The sequence below is a fragment of the Schistocerca serialis genome, chromosome 9, assembly GCF_023864345.2.
Source record: "Schistocerca serialis cubense isolate TAMUIC-IGC-003099 chromosome 9, iqSchSeri2.2, whole genome shotgun sequence".
In the NCBI taxonomy this organism is placed as follows: domain Eukaryota; kingdom Metazoa; phylum Arthropoda; class Insecta; order Orthoptera; family Acrididae; genus Schistocerca; species Schistocerca serialis.
The window spans coordinates 50149034-50170317 of record NC_064646.1 but is presented as its reverse complement, the minus strand read 5'-3'; the positions used below and the strand labels follow the sequence as shown (position 1 = coordinate 50170317).

General features: G+C 41.7%; 1 protein-coding gene across 1 annotated transcript in view; it reads right to left on the bottom strand.

The window, feature by feature from the left end:
• The window catches only part of LOC126418826 (protein argonaute-2-like), a 341336-nt gene that overhangs the window by 110772 nt on the left and 209280 nt on the right, over positions 1–21284 (bottom strand). Inside the window, exons 14-15 of the mRNA XM_050085806.1 lie at positions 18943–19061; positions 18667–18851 (exon numbers count right to left, since the gene is read on the bottom strand). Of these exons, the coding sequence (XP_049941763.1) occupies positions 18667–18851; positions 18943–19061 (304 nt within the window). The remainder of the gene's footprint in view (positions 1–18666; positions 18852–18942; positions 19062–21284) is intronic.

Below are 21284 nucleotides of genomic sequence, written 5' to 3'. Positions count from 1 at the left end.
GAATTAGTGAAGTTCAGTGGCAGGAGAAACAAGACTTTTGGTCAGGTGAATACAGGGTTATAAATACAAAATCAAATAGGGGTAACGCAGGAGTACGTTTAATAATGAATAAAAAAATAGGAGTGCGGGTAAGCATAGTGAATGCATTATTGTGGTCAAGATAGAGACGAAGCTCACGTCTACTACAGTAGTACAAGTTTATATGCCAACTAGCTCTGCAGATGATGAAGAAATTGATGAAATGTATGATGAGATAAAAGAAATTATTCAGGTAGTGAAGGGAGACGAAAATTTAAGTCATGGGTGACTGGAATTCGGTAGTAGGAAAAGGGAGAGAAGGAAACATAGTAGGCGAATATGGATTGGGGCTAAGAAATGAAAGAGGAAGCCACCTGGTAGAATTTTGCACAGAGCACAACTTTATCATAGCTAACACTTGGTTCAAGAATCATAAAAGAAGGCTGTATACATGGAAGAAGCCTGGAAATACTGACAGGTTTCAGATAGATTATATAATGGTAAGACAGAGATTTAGGAACCAGGTTTTAAATTGTAAGACATTTCCTGGGGCAGATGTGGACTCTGACCACAATCTATTGGTTATGAACTGTAGATTAAAACTGAAGAAACTGCAAAAAGGTGGGAATTTAAGGAGATGGGACCTGGATAAACTGAAAGAACCAGAGGTTGTACAGAGTTTCAGGGAGAGCATAAGGGAACAATTGACAGGAATGGGGGAAAGAAGTGCAGTAGAAGAAGAATGGGTAGCTATGAGGGATGAAGTAGTGAAGGCAGCAGAGGATCAAGTAGGTAAAAAGAAAAGGGCTAGTAGAAATCCTTGGGTAAAAGAAGAAATATTGAATTTAATTGATGAAAGGAGAAAATATAAAAATGCAGTAAATGAAGCACGCAAAAGGGAATACAAACGTCTCAAAAATGAGATCGACAGGAAGTGCAAAATGGCTAAGCAGGGATGGCTAGAGAACAACTGTAAGGATGTAGAGGCTTATCTCACTAGGGGTAAGATAGATACAGCCTACAGGAAAATATAAGAGACCTTTGGAGAGAGGAGAACCACTTGTATGAATATCAAGAGCTCAGATGAAAACCCAGTTCTAAGCAAAGAAGGGAAAGCAGAAAGATGGAAGGAGTATACAGAGGGTCTATATAAGGGCGATGTACTTGAGGACAATATTATGGAAATGGAAGAGGATGTAGATGAAGATGAAATGGGAGATATGATACTGCGTGAACAGTTTGACAGAGCACTGAAAGACCTGAATCGAAACGAGGCCCCGGCAGTAAACAACATTCCATTAGAACTACTGACGGCCTTGGGAGAGCCAGTCCTGACAAAACTCTACCATCTGGTGAGCAAGATGTATGAGACAGGCGAAATACCCTCAGACTTCAAGAAGAATATAATAATTCCAATCCCAAAGAAAGCAGGTGTTGACAGATGTGAAAATTACCGAACTATCAGTTTAATAAGTCACAACTGCAAAATACTAACGCGAATTCTTTACAGATGAATGGAAAAACTGGTAGACGCTGACCTCAGCGAAGATCAGTTTGGATTCCGCAGAAATGTTGGAACACGTGAGGCAATACTGACCCTACGACTTATCTTAGGAAATACATTAAGGAAAGGCAAACCTACATTTATAGCATTTGTTGACTTAGAGAAAGCTTTTGACAATGTTGACTGGAATACTCTCTTTCAAATTCTAAAGGTGGCAGGGGTAAAATACAGGGAGCGAAAGGCTATTTACAATTTGTACAGAAACCAGATGGCAGTTATAAGAGTCAAGGGGCATGAAAGGGAAGCAGTGGTTGGGAAGGGAGTGAGACAGGGTTGTAGCCTGTCCCCAATGTTATTCAATCTGTATATTGAGCAAGCAGTACAGGAAACAAAAGAAAAATTCGGAGTAGGTATTAAAGTCCAAGGAGAAGAAATAAAAACTTTGAGGTTCGCCGATGACATTGTAATTCTGTCAGAGACAGCAAAGGACTTGGAAGAGCAGTTGAACGGAATGGACAGTGTCTTGAAAGGAGGGTATAAGGTGAACATCAACAAAAGCAAAACGAGGATAATGGAATATAGTCGAATTAAGTCGGGTGATGCTGAGGGAATTAGATTAGGAAATGAGACACTTAAAGTAGTAAAGGAGTTTTGCTATTTGGGGAGCAAAATAACTGATGATGGTCGAAGCAGAGAGGATATAAAATGTAGACTGGCAATGGCAAGGAAAGCGTTTCTCAAGAAGAGAAATTTGTTAACATCGAGTATTGATTTAAGTGTCAGGAAGTCGTTTCTGAAAGTATTTGTATGGAGTTTAGCCATGTATGGAAGTGAAACATTGACAATAAATAGTTTAGACAAGAAGAGACTAGAAGCTTTGAAATGTGGTGCTACAGAAGAATGCTGAAGATTAGATGGGTAGATCACGTAACTAATGAGGAGGTTGTTGTTGTTGTTGTTGTTGTGGTCTTCAGTCCTGAGACTGGTTTGATGCAGCTCTCCATGCTACTCTATCCTGTGCAAGCTTCTTCATCTCCCAGTACCTACTGCAACCTACATCCTTCTGAATCTGCTTAGTGTATTCATCTCTTGGTCTCCCTCTACGATTTTTACCCTCCACGCTCCCCTCCAATACTAAATTGGTGATCCCTTGATGCCTCAGAACATGTCCTACCAACCGATCCCTTCTTCAGGTCAAGTTGTGCCACAAACTTCTCTTCTCCACAATCCTATTCAATACTTCCTCATTAGTTATGTGATCTACCCATCTAATCTTCAGCATTCTTCTGTAGCACCACATTTCGAAAGCTTCTATTCTCTTCTTGTCCAAACTATTTATCGTCCATGTTTCACTTCCATACATGGCTACACTCCATACGAATACTTTCACAAATGACTTCCTGACACTTAAATCAATACTGGATGTTAACAAATTTCTCTTCTTCAGAAACGCTTTCCTTGCCATTGCCAGCCTACATTTTATATCCTCTCTACTTCGACCATCATCAGTTATTTTGCTCCCCAAATAGCAAAACTCCTTTACTACTTTAAGTGCCTCATTTCCTAATCTAATTCCCTCAGCATCACCTGACTTAATTAGACTACATTCCATTATCCTTGTTTTGCTTTTGTTGATGTTCATCTTATATCCTCCTTTCAAGACACTGTCCATTCCATTCAACTGCTCTTCCAAGTCCTTTGCTGTCTCTGACAGAATTACAATGTCATCGGCGAACCTCAAAGTTTTTATTTCTACTCCATGAATTTTAATACCTACTCCGAATTTTTCTTTTGTTTCCTTTACTGCTTGTTCAATATACAGATTGAACAACATCGGGGAGAGGCTACAACCCTGTCTTACTCCCTTCCCAACCACTGCTTCCCTTTCATGTCGCTCTACTCTTATAACTGCCATCTGGTTTCTGTACAAATTGTAAATAGCCTTTCGCTCCCTGTATTTTACCCCTGCCACCTTTAGAATTTGAAAGAGAGTATTCCAGTCAACATTGTCAAAAGCTTTCTCTAAGTCTACAAATGCTAGAAACGTAGGTTTGCCTTTCCTTAATCTTTCTTCTAAGATAAGTCGTAAGGTCAGTATTGCCTCACGTGTTCCCGTGTTTCTACGGAATCCAAACTGATCTTCCCCGAGGTTGGCTTCTACTAGTTTTTCCATTCGTCTGTAAAGAATTCGTGTTAGTATTTTGCAGCTGTGACTTATTAAGCTGATAGTTCGGTAATTTTCACATCTGTCAACACCTGCTTTCTTTGGGATTGGAATTATTATATTCTTCTTGAAGTCTGTGGGTATTTTGCCTGTTTCATACATCTTGCTCACCAGATGGTAGAGTTTTGTCAGGACTGGCTCTCCCACGGCCGTCAGTAGTTCCAATGGAATATTGTCTACTCCGGGGGCCTTGTTTCGACTCAGGTCTTTCAGTGCTCTGTCAAACTCTTCACGCAGTATCATATCTCCCATTTCATCTTCATCTACATCCTCTTCCATTTCCATAATATTGTCCTCAAGTACATCGCCCTTGTATAGACCCTCTATATACTCCTTCCACCTTTCTGCTTTCCCTTCTTTGCTTAGAACTGGATTTCCATCTGAGCTCTTAATATTCATACAAGTCGTTCTCTTATCTCCAAAGGTCTCTTTAATTTTCCTGTAGGCGGTATCTATCTTACCCCTAGTGAGATAGGCCTCTACATCCTTACATTTGTCCTCTAGCCATCCCTGCTTAGCCATTTTGCACTTCCTGTCGATCTCATTTTTGAGACGTTTGTATTCCCTTTTGCCTGTTTCACTTACTGCATTTTTATATTTTCTCCTTTCATCAATTAAATTCAATATTTCTTCTGTTACCCAAGGATTTCTACTAGCCCTCGTCTTTTTACCTACTTGATCCACTGCTGCCTTCACTACTTCATCCCTCAAAGTTACCCATTCTTCTTCTACTGTATTTATTTCCCCCATTCCTGTCAATTGCTCCCTTATGCTCTCCCCGAATCTCTGTACAACCTCTGGTTCTTTTAGTTTATCCAGGTCCCATCTCCTTAAATTCCCACCTTTTTGCAGTTTCTTCAGTTTTAATCTACAGGTCATAACCAATAGATTGTGGTCAGAGTCCACATCTGCCCCTGGAACTGTCTTACAATTTAAAACCTGGTTCCTAAATCTCTGTCTTACCATTATATAATCTATCTGATACCTTTTAGTATCGCCAGGGTTCTTCCATGTATACAACCTTCTTTCATGATTCTTAAACCAAGTGTTAGTTATGATTATGTTGTGTTCTGTGCAAAATTCTACCAGGCGGCTTCCTCTTTCATTTCTGTCCCCCAATCCATATTCACCTACTATGTTTCCTTCTCTCCCTTTTCCTACACTCGAATTCCAGTCACCCATGACTATTAAATTTTCGTCTCCCTTCACAATCTGAATAATTTCTTTTATTTCATCATACATTTCTTCAATTTCTTCGTCATCTGCAGAGCTAGTTGGCATATAAACTTGTACTACTGTAGTAGGTGTGGGCTTCGTATCTATCTTGGCCACAATAATGCGTTCACTATGCTGTTTGTAGTAGCTTACCCGCATTCCTATTTTCCTATTCATTATTAAACCTACTCCTGCATTACCCCTATTTGATTTTGTGTTTATAACCCTGTAGTCACCTGACCAGAAGTCTTGTTCCTGCTGCCACCGAACTTCACTAATTCCCACTATATCTAACTTCAACCTATCCATTTCCCTTTTTAAATTTTCTAACCTACCTGCCCGATTAAGGGATCTGACATTCCACGCTCCGATCCGTAGAACGCCAGTTTTCTTTCTCCTGATAACGACATCCTCTTGAGTAGTCCCCGCCCGGAGATCCGAATGGGGGACTATTTTACCTCCGGAATATTTTACCCAAGAGGACGCCATCATCATGTAATCATACAGTAAAGCTGCATGCCCTCGGGAAAAATTACAGCTGTAGTTTCCCCTTGCTATCAGCCGTTCGCAGTACCAGCACAGCAAGGCCGTTTTGGTTAATGTTACAAGGCCAGATCAGTCAATCATCCAGACTGTTGCCCTTGCAACTACTGAAAAGGCTGCTGCCCCTCTTCAGGAACCACACGTTTGTCTGGCCTCTCAACAGATACCCCTCCGTTGTGGTTGCAACTACGGTACGGCTATCTGTATCACTGAGGCACACAAGCCTCCCCACCAACGGCAAGGTCCATGGTTCATGGGGGGGTATTGAACAGAATTGGGGAGAAGAGGAGTTCGTGGCACAACTTGAAAAGAAGAAGGGGCCAGTTGGTAACGGAATCACAAATTTAGCCTTGGAGGGCAGCGTGGAGGGTAAAAATCATAGAGGGAGACCAAGAGATGAATACAATAAGCCGATTCAGAAGGATGTAGGTTGCAATAAGTACTGGGAGATGAAGAAACTTGCATAGGATAGGGTAGCATGGAAAGCTGTATCAAACCAGTCTCAGGACTGAAGACCACAACAACAACAACAACAACAGATGCTCAACAGTAAACTATTGTAGCAGTACATGGAGTTTCACCGACTAACTATTAATTAGGCTTATCGAAGGTTAAATAATAATGCACTGGCCATATAACTGTGTAGTACTGGAGGTTGTGTAAAGTAAAAATTAAAGTACTGTGAAACACACCTGTTGGCTACATGATTTACAGTAGTGTGTGTTGGAATCCACAACCCATTTTTCAGCCAGTGTAGCAATGCAGTACGTCGACACCAAGAACAAGCATCAATCGACAAACAAAATAATTATAGCACGTGGAATTGCCACAAACAGCCGCGACTACAGGGCGAGAAGACAACGCAAAGTAAGTTGCGCATCACAACATTACCTCGCGCAACTGAAGCAACGGGAGTAAATTAACTGGTGGTGCAGATTGTGTTCTATACTTATGTAATTACAAACAGTAAAGTAAATGTCACTGCCAGACCCTGCTTACTTAGTAGCCTAATTTTATAACTACAGTTAATTCAACTGCAGAACTGTATTTACCTTAGCTTATATTTCATTATTTTCTTCTGTTATGTGATCTTGTATATTATGTGTGCTTCTGAGTACAAATTACAGCATTGAATACATATGGGTTGTAGCTTGGCTATGGTTACTGCCATTCTGTGCTATGAGTGTTACTGTGATTTGTTTATTTCTTGCTTGGGTGACTCATTTGTGGCTCGGTGTGGCAAACCATGAGGTTGGTGCAACTGCAGTAGATAGGGAGCTGAAAGGAAACTCTTTCAGGTGAAAGTAATCAGGTGGAGATGAAAACAGAAGTAAGTAGTAGTGAAATGTCGAAGGATTCCGGTACAGGGGACAGTAGCTTATCAACAGAGATGGGAAGTCTGAATGCAGTGTTGTCACCAATCATGGAGACGCTCAAACGTGATGTGTGCTAACTTATGTCTGATCTGTCCATTGTTGACATGCTAAAAACATTATTGCATGATAACAAAATATTATTGCATGACAACAAACAATTAAAGGAAGGTATTAAGTGCCAGAAAGAAGATATTAGGCAATCAGTAGACAACCAGAGAATATCATTGCAAGATAACAAACAATTAAAGGAAGATATTAAGCAATCGGTAGAGCAGATAAACAAATGACTGAGTGGGAAGATCGACGAGACTAATGAGTCTCTAAAGAAGCTGGCTGAGTCAAGTCATCAAAGGATAGTTGAACTTACCGTTCAGTTTGAGGAGAACATTGCAGTAAGTACTAAACATTTGGGAAGGGTAGAATCGGACGTCAAAGAAGTGAAGAAAGAACTTACTAAAAAGGTTGAGGTTTAAGACAAGCATTTCAAACGACTGGATGAGGAATTGAAACACTGTAAACACAGGATATCAGCTGTTGCACTAAACCCGGATGCTTACGCACGGTGAGTAGAAGAAGAGGTGTACAGTGAGCTAGGCAAGACTAAGGAACAGGTCGGTCAGGAGGTGGAGAACCAAATGAAATCACTATTACGTAATGGAAGCATTGCAGGAGGTAGTTTAATTGGTATACAAAATGATGTCTTTCTTCATATAGGGAAGTTTAAGAACTTTGAACCGAATGGAAGATGGCATCCCACAGATTTCCTAGATCAATTTAAGGGCATGTTACCTGAATTATGGGATGAGCAGAGGAAGGTACACTTTGTTGCAGCAAGATTGGAATGTGAAGCTGTTACCTGGGGTATGAGGATAGGTTGTAAGTGTACAACCTTTGCTGAATTTGAAAGGGAATTTTTGCAACAATACTGGTCGCAATGGAAGCATAATGAAGTATGTAACAGTCTATGCCAAGGTAGAAGGTTTGAGAGAGGGTGTGACCAGAACTTAAAGAAATTTTTTCAAGATTATTATGAGAGGAACTTGTATTTAGATGAACCAATGACAACAGAAGCAACAGTGTCCCCGATCATAAGTAAACTACCGACTGGAGTTCAGGGTAAGTTGCTAGCAGTCCCTAGAGACGACAAAGAGGCAACAAAGTCAGCTTTAGGACAATAGACACGATGTAAGAGTCATGAGGAACAGGAGGAGAAGATGATACAATAGTATCAGGGAACAGTGAATCCAATACAGATACCCATTCAAACCATAACAGTAGACATAATGGATGACATAGGAATAACAATAATAATAACAGCAGGAGACATTACGGTGGTTTCTGTGGCCATGGTGGGCACAGAGGACATCGCGGTGGCTACGGATATCAGAGCTCAGGGCACAATGCATCAGATGACCAGGTGCGAAACTGGAAACATAGCAAATGGAAAGAACATATAACATATTTAAGGGTGTAATCAACAGCCTATCTCATGCCTCGAGGACAAACACCATGTGGAAAATTTTAAACTATACCACATTGAGCAAGATTGACGACTGACTAATATACAGCATGTGACATGACTGAATCTGTATATATGTCAGCTGCTGTTGTCCTTATGTACAAACATTCATTTCTGATTATTATGAGGTTTTATGAGGACACACTAATTGAGTGAGACTTAACTAGGATGTGTTACTGCCATGTGCAATATTATAATTTTTCTTCACTTTCTATCTGTTCAGTGTAGACTATATTTATTATGTTTCTTCGTTCCCATACATGATAAGGTTTGGGTGATTATTAGTGTATATAGATTGTGCTATCCAAAAGGTTTTTAATAAAAAAAATCCTTATTACACCTGCTTAATGATTGTGTACCGCTATTTTTGTATTATTCACCAGTTACTGAGTAGCCAATGTGTTTATGATGTCAGATAGAACACTGTAACGTCTACTGTAGTAGTAATAGGCTTTGAGTAGGTTGAATAAGCATTGCTAGGATGACACTGAGAGCGTCATTAGCCTATTTCATGCACACCAATGGACGGATTACCACGAGGCGAGAGTGGCGAGCAGACAACTATACTGCACATCTACCTGTCGGTGCAGATCCGACACTACAACCAATTTCAACCGTTTCAGTGCAAAGAATGCTCCCTTGTGACGCAGTGTTGTGAGTAGTGAAATAATTTTTTTCTGGATTTGACGACCTAGTGCTGATGGAGGTTCTCTAGTTTTTGTGCCTAATAGTGTCATCAGTGATCTGGAGTAGCAGTGAACAAATGTGGTTTTTTTGTCTCTTTCTTTCAGGGACCTGTATATCATATATAACCTCTTGTATTTGTGAACCTTTCTATTTCAGAGACTTAATATTCTTGCGTCTTATTATATTAACCCTTTGTTTATCCACTGTATTGTAACTGTGTTTTGTGATACAGGTTGCATTGTAGGTAGGGTTCTTTTATTATGTACATTTTCCTCTATTTTGACAACTGTTTACTTACTGTTCTTTATGTTACTATGATTGTGAGTAACTCATGTCTCGTCCACAATGTGGCAATGGATCTATACCAGGGGGATGAGGCAGTATAATCCCTCCCTCTGCACCATCTCATTAACCACTTGTGGGAGAAAATTCTCTAAATTTTCGATATTCTCTTTGACAATTCGAAAACATTTTCTTGTGGGAATGTAAGCTTATCGCCATATTGCTGGCTTGGTTGCAGAGTATCTTTGCGAGCGGCTGCATTTTGCAGAGCTGAACATGGGCACAGAGCTGTAATGTTGTGCTGTGGGTAGCTCTACATGTGAAAGGCATTATTATGGAAGTTCAAGTATTGCTACAAGTGCTGTTACAGTGAAGTAATGAGATATGGAAGTGGATTCAGAGCAAAGTGCATAAAGAAGTAATTAAATACGAGCAGTGCCGCCGATAATGTGCTCGAGTATCTGCCCGTTGCGTGTTGTATCGTACAACATCAATCATCCGCTTCGTGCTCCATCTCCGAGAATGACCTAATGTCAGTCAGCAATATAGTTTACCACGAAAGCATTCAAGTGCCAGTGTCTTGTAGCGAGCATTAGAACATGCGTTCGGTCACCGTGGTTCTGCATCATCAACAATCAGCCGCGCCGCGGTGGTTACACGCATGCTCGTACAAGTGAGAACTGTGAACTGTAATTTAACTTTATGAACAGCGTTATATTATTACAAGTGTCAACAAGGTCTGGTACCACACACCTGCGTGTACATGATGAGTGTTACAAACTCTTCTTCGAATATTCGGATTCTGCAACATCAACGATCACCTGCATCGTGTCGGTTAGGCGCACGCTCATCCACATGATAATTGTGGACAGATAATCATCAAGAATGTGAAATGGCATCAACACTTATGAGAAAGTGAGCAGTGCAACCTGTGATTTTCTTATCGTCTCAGAATATAGTGGTTCATACCAGATGTAGGACAGTGTTGTGTTTAATGTTGAGTGGCTGCCCTTAACCCGCTTGCATATTTAGATAGATAAATTCAGGCAAGCCAGCAGCAGTGTGGAGCAGAACAATACGACCACCGCGCGAGTGTCAGGTATGTGGTGTGGACAGGGCGCACGGCCGAAGCGAGAGCCAGTTTAAGGGACCCCCACAATTTGTACCCCCGGGCATGTTACAACCTCTGTGTTAGTTATTCAGCCTAACTTCTTGTCTCTACTGTTTATCATTCATGTTTTAACTTCTTTTTAAGACTACAGGACATGGCTATAAAAAAAATGGGACTATAGCTATAAAACATACTAAACAACGTATATATGTAATTAATTACTGCCATCCTCAATATACTGCCCTCCCCCATCCCTACAATGCTCCATGCGAATTTTCCACTAACAAAAATAGTGCTGCAAGTCTTTCTCTGTGAGTTCCTTGATGATGAATGCCACTTTCTCTTTCACTGCTACAACGGACTTAAATCTTGTTCCTTTTAATACAGATTTGACCTTAGGCAATAGATGAATGTGACATGGTGCTAGATCAGGTGAATAAGATGGGTTGTCTAACACTGGGATGCTGTACTTTGCTACAAACCTCTTAACAGACAATGTAGTACAATCCAGTGCTTTTTTTGATGCAGAAACTAAAGCTTGTTCTTCCACAATTGGGGATGTTTCTTCCTTATTTTCTCATGCATTTGAGCAAGAAGCTCATGGTAGTAATGTTGATTAATAATCTGATCTTCAGGAACCCAGTGATTTGCTCATTAGGGCTTTTTTCACTATTGGTGAAGTTAAGCCGTTTTAGTGCATGAATCGGTGCTTAGTTTCTGGATCATAAGTGAAAAACCAAGATCCATCACATGTTCTCACTCTTTTCAATAAATTAGGATCATTTTCAGTGGTATTCAAAGTGCAAGTACAAACATTTTCACACACTTCTTTTTGTTCTATCGTGACAATTTTTGGTACCAGTTATGCATGCACTTTTCTTGTGTCAATTCCTACAGTTTCAGCAACCAATGCAGTACTCAGCTGACAGTCAGATCAAATCAGATTACCTACTTTTTCGATATTTTAATCCGTTTTTGACGTTGAAGGATATCCTGGGCTTCAGTCATCTTCATTGTGTTCTCGGCCAACTTCGAAACACTTGAAACACAAAAACTCACATATGTGATAAATTGTCTTTTAGTAAAAGATGGGTTTCAGCAGTAGTTTTTCCAAGTTTAAGTGAAACTTCACAACTGTTCATTGCACTACTACACTCATGCTCATAAATTAAGGATCATGCTGGTACATGGTGAAACAACACTCTGGTGGGCAGTTTGCAGGTTTAAATCACTTCGGGATATGACCATGCGGTGCATTTGACTTGCGGTCATCACACGGTGATGCTGGCAGCAGTCCATATACACAGATGTGTGTTTGGTGCATGTCAGAGTACAGTGCAGCGAGTAAGTGTGCAGACGTTTTCAGATGTGCTAATGGTGACTGTGTGTTGAAAATGGCTCAAAGAACACATATTGATGACGTTATGAGGGGTAGAATACTAGGGTGACTGGAGGCTGATCAAACACAGCAGGTCATAGCACGGGCCCTCCGTGTGCCACAAAGTGTGATTTCAAGATTATGGCAACGATTCCAGCAGACGGGAAACATGTCCAGGCACTACAGTACGGGACGTCCACAGTGTACAACACCACAAGAAGACCGATATCTCACCATCAGTGCCTGCAGACAGCCACGGTGTACTGCAGATAGCCTTGTTCGGGACCTTACCGCAGCCACTGGAACAGTTGTCTCCAGACACAAAGTCTACAGATGACTGAACAGACATGGTTTATTCACTCGGAGACCTGCAAGGTGCATTCCACTGACTCCTGGTCACAGGAGAGCCCGTAAAGCCTGGTGGCAAGAACACAGTACAAGGTCATTGGAACAGTGGTCCCGGGTTATGTTCACGGACGAATCCAGGTATAGTCTGAACAGTGATTCCCGCCGGGTTTTCATATGGCATGAACCAGGAACCAGATACCAACCCTTTAATGTCCTTGAAAGGGACCTGTCTTTGACAGAGGAACTGTTACAGGTCAGGTGTATCAGGACATCATTTCGCACTAGTATGTCCACCTTTTCAGGGGTGCAGTAGGTCCCACCTTCCTCCTGATGGATTATAACGCATGGCCCTACCGAGCTGCCATCGTGAAGTAGTACATTGAAACAGAAGATATCAGGCGAATGGCGTGGCTTGCCTGTTCTCCAGACCTAAATCATATCGAGCATGTCTGGGATGCTCTCGGCCAATGTATTGCTGCACGTCTTCAAACCCCTAAGACACTTCAGGAGTTCAGACAGGCACTGGTGCAAGAATGGGAAGCTATATCCCAGAAGCTGCTCAACCACCTGCTCCAGAGTATGCCAACCCATTGTGCGGCCTGTGTACGTGTGCATGGTGATAATATCCCATACTGATGTCAGGATACATGCGCAGGAAACAGTGGAGTTTTGTAGCACATGTGTTTCAGGACGGTTTTCTCAACTGATCACCAATACCGTGGAATTATGGATGTGTGTTGTGTATGTTCCCTATTTGTTGTTGTTGTGGTCTTCAGTTCTGAGACTGGTTTGATGCAGCTCTCCATGCTACTCTATCCTGTGCAAGCTTCTTCATCTCCCAGTACCTACTGCAACCTACATCCTTCTGAATCTGCTTAGTGTATTCATCTCTTGGTCTCCCTCTACGATTTTTACCCTTCACGCTGCCCTCCAATGCTAAATTTGTGATCCGTTGATGCCTCAGAACATGTCCTACCAACCGATCCCTTCTTCTGGTCAAGTTGTGCCACAAACTCCTCTTCTCCCCAATTCTATTCAATACCTCCTCATTAGTTACATGATCTACCCATCTAATCTTCAGCATTCTTCTGTAGCATCACATTTCGAAGCTTCTATTCTCTTCTTGTCTAAACTATTTATTGTCCATGTTTCACTTCCATACATGGCTACACTCCATACAAATACTTTCAGAAACGACTTCCTGACTTTTAAATCTATACTCGATGTTAACAAATTTTTCTTCTTCAGAAATGCTTTCCTTGCCATTGCCAGTCTACATTTTATATCCTCTCTACTTCGACCATCATCAGTTATTTTGCTCCCTAAATAGCAAAACTCCTTTACTACTTTAAGTGTCTCATTTCCTAATCTAATCCCCTCAGCATCACCCGATTTAATTTGACTACATTCCATTATCCTCGTTTTGCTTTTGTTGATGTTCCCTATGTGCCTATGTTATTAGCGCCAGTTTTGTGTAGTGCCACATTGTGTGGAACCACATTCTGCAATTATCCTTAATTTATGAGCATGAGTGTATTAATTTCACTTATTATTTTTCTGGCAAAACAAAATAATAAGTCTTACACAAATTAAGGCCATGGCCACAATGAAGTAGGTACCTGCATTTTGAAAATTGTCATCCCTCGACACCAAAAAATCCCTCCGATTGAGCCAGGCCACTTGGAGACGGCACTTCTGCAGTGACAAGAACTCCCTTGCCCAGTGTGCTTGAAGTCTCACAGACAAGCGCTATCCCCCAGACATAGTCTGCAAACAGAACGCCTGTGCCATTTCCCAACACAGCCCCCTTCGTCACCCAACTGGAACAGCTGAACCACACCCTTTGCCAGGGGTTTGATTACTTATCATCATGCCCTGAAATGAGGGACATCCTACCCGAGATACTTCCCACCCCTCCTAAAGAGGTGTTCCATCACACACTCAAATTCCACAACATCCTAGTCCATCCCTATGCCACTCCCAATCTCAACCCCTTGCCACAAGGATCATATGCCTATGGAAGACCAAGGTGCAAGACCTGCCCAATACACCTGACCAGCACTTCCTACTCCACTCCTGTGACGGGCTTATCCTTTCCCGTCAGGGGCCGGGCCACCTGTGAATGCAGCCACGTCATTTACCAGCCCTGGTGGAATCATTGCACAGCTTTTTATATTAGAATGACTAGCAACCACCTGTCCTCTAGGATGAATGGTCCACCAACAAAATACGGCCAAGAACAAAGTAAACCACCCTGTGGCCCAACATGTAACCGAACATAACATGCTCGATTTCAATGGTTGCTTCACTACCTCAGTCATATGGAGCCTCCCCTCCACCACAAGTTTTTCTGAACTGTACGGATGGGAGTCATCTTTACAACACATTCTCTGCTCCTGTAATTACCCGGCTTCAACCTACAGAAAAATATTATCGCCACACCCTCCACTAAACCGTTTCCACTCCCTATGTCTCATCACCTCCTCCCCATTCTCATCTCTCAACCCCGTTGTTTGCCAACATCTCCCAATGCACCTGCCCACCTTTCCCCAATTCTGTCCTTTTTGCTCCATTTTTCCCACCTCCTTGTCCACAACCTCCTGACGATATATCTGTCACCTTTCTACCACACACTCCACGAGAGAGCGCTCCTCTTTTACCCCACCCTTACACTGCTATACCTTCTGCTCCCAGCTTCCCTGCCCCTTGAGACTCCTGCTTTAACCCATGTGATACCTGCATTCTGGTCCACACTGCAGGAGTTGGCAGTCATGTGCATGTGAGTTGAATTTGCTTGCTTGTGTGAATGAAAAAAGGTGTGTGTCCCTCTTTTTCCACTGAAAGCTGTGGACGTATGTTTATGTGTAAGTGTCTTTTAGTTGTGCCTCGCTACATTCCATCTAATTATAATTTCGAGTAGTATCTACAGACAGATTTGTCTGACAGCAAGTGTTTTACTTTTAAAAACCATTCAGGCATATCCCTGTTTTAAAAAAATCTAAGAAGGTTTATCCAGTTGTTTCTTTTTTACCATGAATATGACTATTTATCATTATGAAGTATGAACAACCGATGTTTCTATTTCAACTTTGACACTTAGGCAGCAATGGGGAAGGTTCAAATGAAAAACTGCCTGTCAAAACTGTGGTTCAGATGGATAGAGCATCTGCATTGCAAGCAGGAGATCCCGGGTTAGAATACCGATCAGGGCACACATTTTCAACATGTCCCCAATGATGTATAACAATGCCTGTTTGCAGCTAGGGTGTCAGTGTCAATTTAATTATCATTTCAAATCGAAAAAGTTGCTCAGTTTCTCCTCGTCAACACCTTCTATTCTCTAGAAGAATTTCTATTCTTGTAATGTGTAAAAGGTGGTAGGTACTCTAATGCTACTCCAACTGCAGTTCTGGCTAAAATACTTCTCATTGCGAGGGATTCATCGTAGTATGGGAGTGAGATTTGCCTGAATTTCAGATGTGATGAAAATTTGGATGTTAAAATAACATGTTCCAACACAATGATGAGTCCTTTTAACAGCATATGTATTTTCCAAAAGCATTTACAAAGATGTGCACACACAAAGCGTTTTCTACAAACATGACATAAACAGTTTTCTACCAACACGACTGCATCATTTACATTGGCTAAACTGTGACTGACTCCAAGTGCTTTGCACCACTCAATATACCCCCTGTCTTAACAATTTATGTTCTTTGGCCTATTGTCAAAAACAATTGCATTTCCTGATTTACACACATCAAAAAAAGTTTTGCATCACCTCGGTTCCCAGAGTTCTGGAACCTGTACAGAAAATTGGAATAGAGATCAACATAAACATAATTTCTGCCCTTTTTATTGCTCATGAAAACCACACATTGCATGTTGTACCACCATACAGTGAGACCTTCAGAGGTGGTGGTCCAGACTGCCGTACACACCGGTACCTCTAATACCCAGTAGCACGTCCTCGTGCATTGATGCATACCTGTATTCGTCATGGCGTACTATCCACAAGTTCATCAAGGCACTGTTGGTCCAGATTGTCCCACTCCTCAATGGCAATTCGGCGTAGATCCCTCCAGAGTGGTTGGTGGGTCACTTCATCCATAAACAGCCTTTACGGTTCATGTCTGGAGAACATATTGGCCACTCTAGTTGAGCAATGTCATTATCCTGAAGGAAGTCATTCACAAGATGTGCAATACGGGGTTGCTAATTGTCATCCACGAAGACGAATGCCTCACCAATATGCTCCCGATATGGTTGCACTATCGGTTGGAGGATGGCATTTGTATATGGTACAGCCGTTACAGTGCCTTCCATGACCACTAGCAGCTATGTCAGCCCCACATAATGCCACCCCAAAACAGCACAGGGAGCCTCCATCTTGCTGCACTCGCTGGACAGTGTGTCTAAGGTTTTCAGCCTGACCGGGTTGCCTCCAAACACATCTCCAACGATTGTCTGGTTGAAGGCATATGCGACACTCATAGGCGAAGATAACATGATGCCAACCCTGAGCAGTCCATTTCGCTCGTTGTTGGGCCCATCTGTACCGCACTGCATGGTGTTGTGATTGCAAAGATGGACCTTGCCATGTACATCGGGAGTGAAGATGCGCATCAAGCAAACTACTGTGCAGTTTGAGTCGTAACACGACGTCCTGTGGCTGCACAAAAAGCATTATTCAACATGGTGACGTTGCTGTCAGGGTTCCTCTGAGCCATAATCCATAGGTAGTGGCCATCCACTGCAGTAGTAGCTCATGGGCGGCCTGAACGAGGCATGTTATCGACAATTCCTGTCTCTCTGTATCTCCTCCATGTCCGAACAACATCGCTTTGGTTCACTCCGAGATGCCTGGACACTTCCCTTGTTGAGAGTCCTTCCTGGCACAAAGTAACAATGCAGACGCGATCGAACCACGGTATTGACTGCCCACCCATGGTTGAACTACAGACAACATGAGCTGTGTACCTCCTTCCTGGTGGAATGACTGGAACTGATCAGCTGTCAGAACCCCTCTGTCTAATAGTTGCTGCTCATGCATGGTAGTTTACATCTTTGGGCTGGTTTAGTGACGTCTCTGAACAGTCATACAATATCCACAGTCAACGTCTGTCTTCAGGAGTTCTGGAAACCGGGGTGATACAAAACTTTTTTTAACGTGTGTATAATGAAAAGTCAGTGATTTACAACAAACTGTTAGTACAGTTTTTAAGACAATAAATGATGATCCATTCTGAATACAGTTTTAAATACTGTTCTTTTGACTTTTGTGTGGAAGTTTGGTTATGAAGTTACAATAACAATACCTATCACAAATTCATTAATTATATCTTGATTTCACATTTGATTTTATCCCTAACACTAATTGAGGTACAGTACAAAATTCCAAAATGGAATTTCAGGTTAAAGTTCTGCATGATAATTTCGTAGTATCAAAATGACTGAAAATCAATAGTGTTTACTTCTGAATGTTCAAGAATTGTTAATGAAAAAGTTACTTACAATTGATCTAATTGGTTTTTCAGTATTGACATGATACATAAAGTGCACAAGTCACATTAAATACATCAGATGACTGATAAATCGTCCAAAAGTCTATCTTTTAGGTAAGTTGAAATGTAAGGATTTTGGTAATTAATTATTGGTGTAATGACAACACAGATATTTCTCCTAACATTTCAACAGGAATGTAGTAATGTAATCCTGAGAATGAAATTCTAAATGTTGCTGAAATTTATGACAGAATGTTTATTCACAACATCAGGTATTCTATCTAATTACAACTTTCTGTTAATTACAGTTAAATGCTCTGAAATAATGTTAATGATGTTTATTTGGTATATAAGAGAATGATGCAGTTTAACTTGCTGACAGAAATTAAGAAAAACCATAACAACTTTTGTCCATTAGATATTGTGGACCGAATAAAATACAGTCTGCTAAACTTTTAGTGGTATTGAAGCATTCATTAACTACCCTGTAAATAGTCCTATTACAATAGGAATTACTCACTCACAACTGTACATGTTAAAAAACGCTTATAAATGTCTAGCAAATAGCCATATTTAAAATTTAATTTGCGATGTGAATGGAAAATGACTTGTTCCATATCATTATGATTTGTCGTGCAGAATGATTCATGGAACATGAAACTAATTAACAAATTACTGTCAATTCCTAAACAGTAGTATTCTCTCACATGGAAAAAGACAAGATTCAAATTAAAAAAAAAAATCATTTTTAATCTGAGTACTATCATTTTATTACTATTTACAATATTAAAATTATTGTCATTCTTTAAGTATTATTCTCTCTCACTCTTGTTATTACACTGACACACACACACACACACACACACACACACACACACATACAGAGAGAGAGAGAGAGAGAGAGAGAGAGAGAGAGAGAGAGAGACGATACAATGTACGTCCAATTTTCAGACTTACCATAGTCCACACGTCTATCATCAATAACAACAACAGCAAGTTCTGTTCCTGAGTTTTTCAAACTCTCCAGTAGGCCACTCAGTTTGTATGGTTGAAACCTTCTATCCAATGGAATAACATCCTGTGGTGCGCTGATCGCCATTCCCAATTTTTTACCCACATCTTTCATTTGCTCACCAAATCTCCTTGAGAAAGAGACATATCATAAACACACAAACTAAATAAAAGCTTCTAAATTTTACTACAAAAGATTTATACTAAATGCTGAGGAATTACCATAGATCATCTGTGGAGATACGTGTACGATAATTGATAATCACCCAATTCTCCAGTGACCTGCTCCTTAGAAAAGGCTGTGCCTGCCATTTACCTCCATCTGGTTGAACCTTTCTTTCCTAGAATATGAGAATTCATCACATATTATTCTCACTAGTTATGAACAGAAAAGTTCTGAACTGGCTCAGGCACACTTATATATATGAAGAGGAATGGAATCATGGAGAAAAGGTATAACTGTTTCTCCATAACTGGAAGAAGACTACAGGTGGTGATGAGTATGATACAATATTACAAATAATGAGTAAATTGAGAATCTTGTTCTGGAGAAACAGGGAAATTAAGTAATTTTACTGCAACTCCCATTGTCATGTGCCCAAGGTGGAAAATAAGGAACGTACTTTACTTTTTGAAAATCAACAAGACCTATAAATAAAATTTCCAGGAAAACACATTACCATAGTCCAGATAGACATGATGCCCACACCTACCGCAGTATTAAAAGTGTGGCGTCGATGGTTCGTATCGACCACGAAACTTAATATCTGTGAACTCTAAGTGCTCTGTGGAGCCTCCATCTTAACTTTACTTTAGTCAGTTCTTTGTTATACTTCACTCTGTACGGACACAGTGGCAAGTGTAAATACATATGAGCAACAACATATTTGGTAATTAAGTTTTTTATATCCCAATTACCGATTCCGTTAATTACCGATTCCGTTCCCATAGTGGTGACCCTGCAGCTCGTTTGTGTTTCGTGTCTTCCGCGCCGGTGTTTATGCTACAGGTTATATGCACTATGCAATGACCACGCCAAACAATTGTTCAAATACTTGGAAGCACAACTCCACTCACCGAGTTTTGTCGTTTCTTCGCCAATGGCGTATTCATCATTTACGCACGGTGATTCGCATTCTCAACCAACACTGTGTGCTAACCTCATTAATTTTCAATGGTCAATAACTATGCTTTTAGAGCAAACAATGGACTCAGGCTTTGTGTCACCGGATTATGCCCATCCGACAGAGAAATATGAACTGAACAATACTTTGAATTGGGTCTCTTCAAATTGAGTGTTTCAAGAACAAAGTGATCTTCATTTGAACACAGCATGCTACATCAGTTACTGTCGGGCCATGAGCAACGCCACCATTACTACAAACGGCGCCGGATCCGTTCCGCGCAAATCGTGTTCCAGTTGTGTCTAATTTACATGCACAATTCAGTGTTTCACGTAATATGGACCCTTACCTCGCCTCAGTGGCCCGCCACGTGTACTACAAGCATGTTATGCATCACATAGTTTCCATGAGGGTGGCGTTCTTGACCCCCCAGCCCCTTCACTTGCAGGGGTCCCTGTTTCTGGTCGCTCAACTGCCTGCCACTCCCACAGAACCGCCTGTGTCTCGTACCTGCGGAGACGGTCTCTCACCCTGTTCCGGAAGCGGGTCGTTTCATCCAGCACTTGTCACTCACGGTCCAGTTTCCAGGTCCCCTTCATGTGCCATCCATCTGCCCATTTCCACGGTACCATCCGTGCCTGCCGCACCATGTTTTTATGACACACAGTCAACTACGCCAGCTGCCACTACTACGGATTCGCTCGCCTGGTTTAAATCCAGGCCTACCAAGCCGGCATCTAACTTAGCCTCAGTTCAACTGCTACCCCAGAAGACACCGAAGCCGCTGCCGTCACCCCCTTCTGGCCGCCTGTCAAAGCTACCGCCCTTATATGAGGACAACCCGGCATCGTGGTTCGCTCTCGTCAAGCATCTGTTCGAGTTACATCATGTGTCTGACGACAACTCAAAGTTTCTCGGCCTCGTCACACACCTCCACAACCACTCGGATTTGATTTGTGACCTGCTCCTTTCGCCGCCACCTGCACTAAAATACGAGTTTGCAAAGAAGGCTATAATGGAACGACTTGCCTGTTCACCACAAGATTTAATAATCAAGATTCTGTAGGAGGAGCACCTGGGGGAACGCACCCCCTCACAACTCTGGTGCTGCCTTCGACTGCTCGTGAACGAGCATACCGTGCCTGACACCATGCTATGGGCTGGTGTGGTCTGCCGAACTACCTACCAATGTACAGATCCGTCTGTTACCACACTCGTTCGAGTCCATCAGCTCCCACATAAGCATCACTGACCAGTTGTATTTGCTGCTGCGACAACATCTGTCGGTTCATTCTACACCATTCGTCGGCACAGCCACCGCTGCATACCGACCTTCTGCCGGCATAGACAGGGCTCACACCACCGTCACCTCGTCTGCTTCTCCTGGCAGCATTGGCTCACTCTCTCCACTGTCCGAGCACTCCAGGATCGCCCACGCAC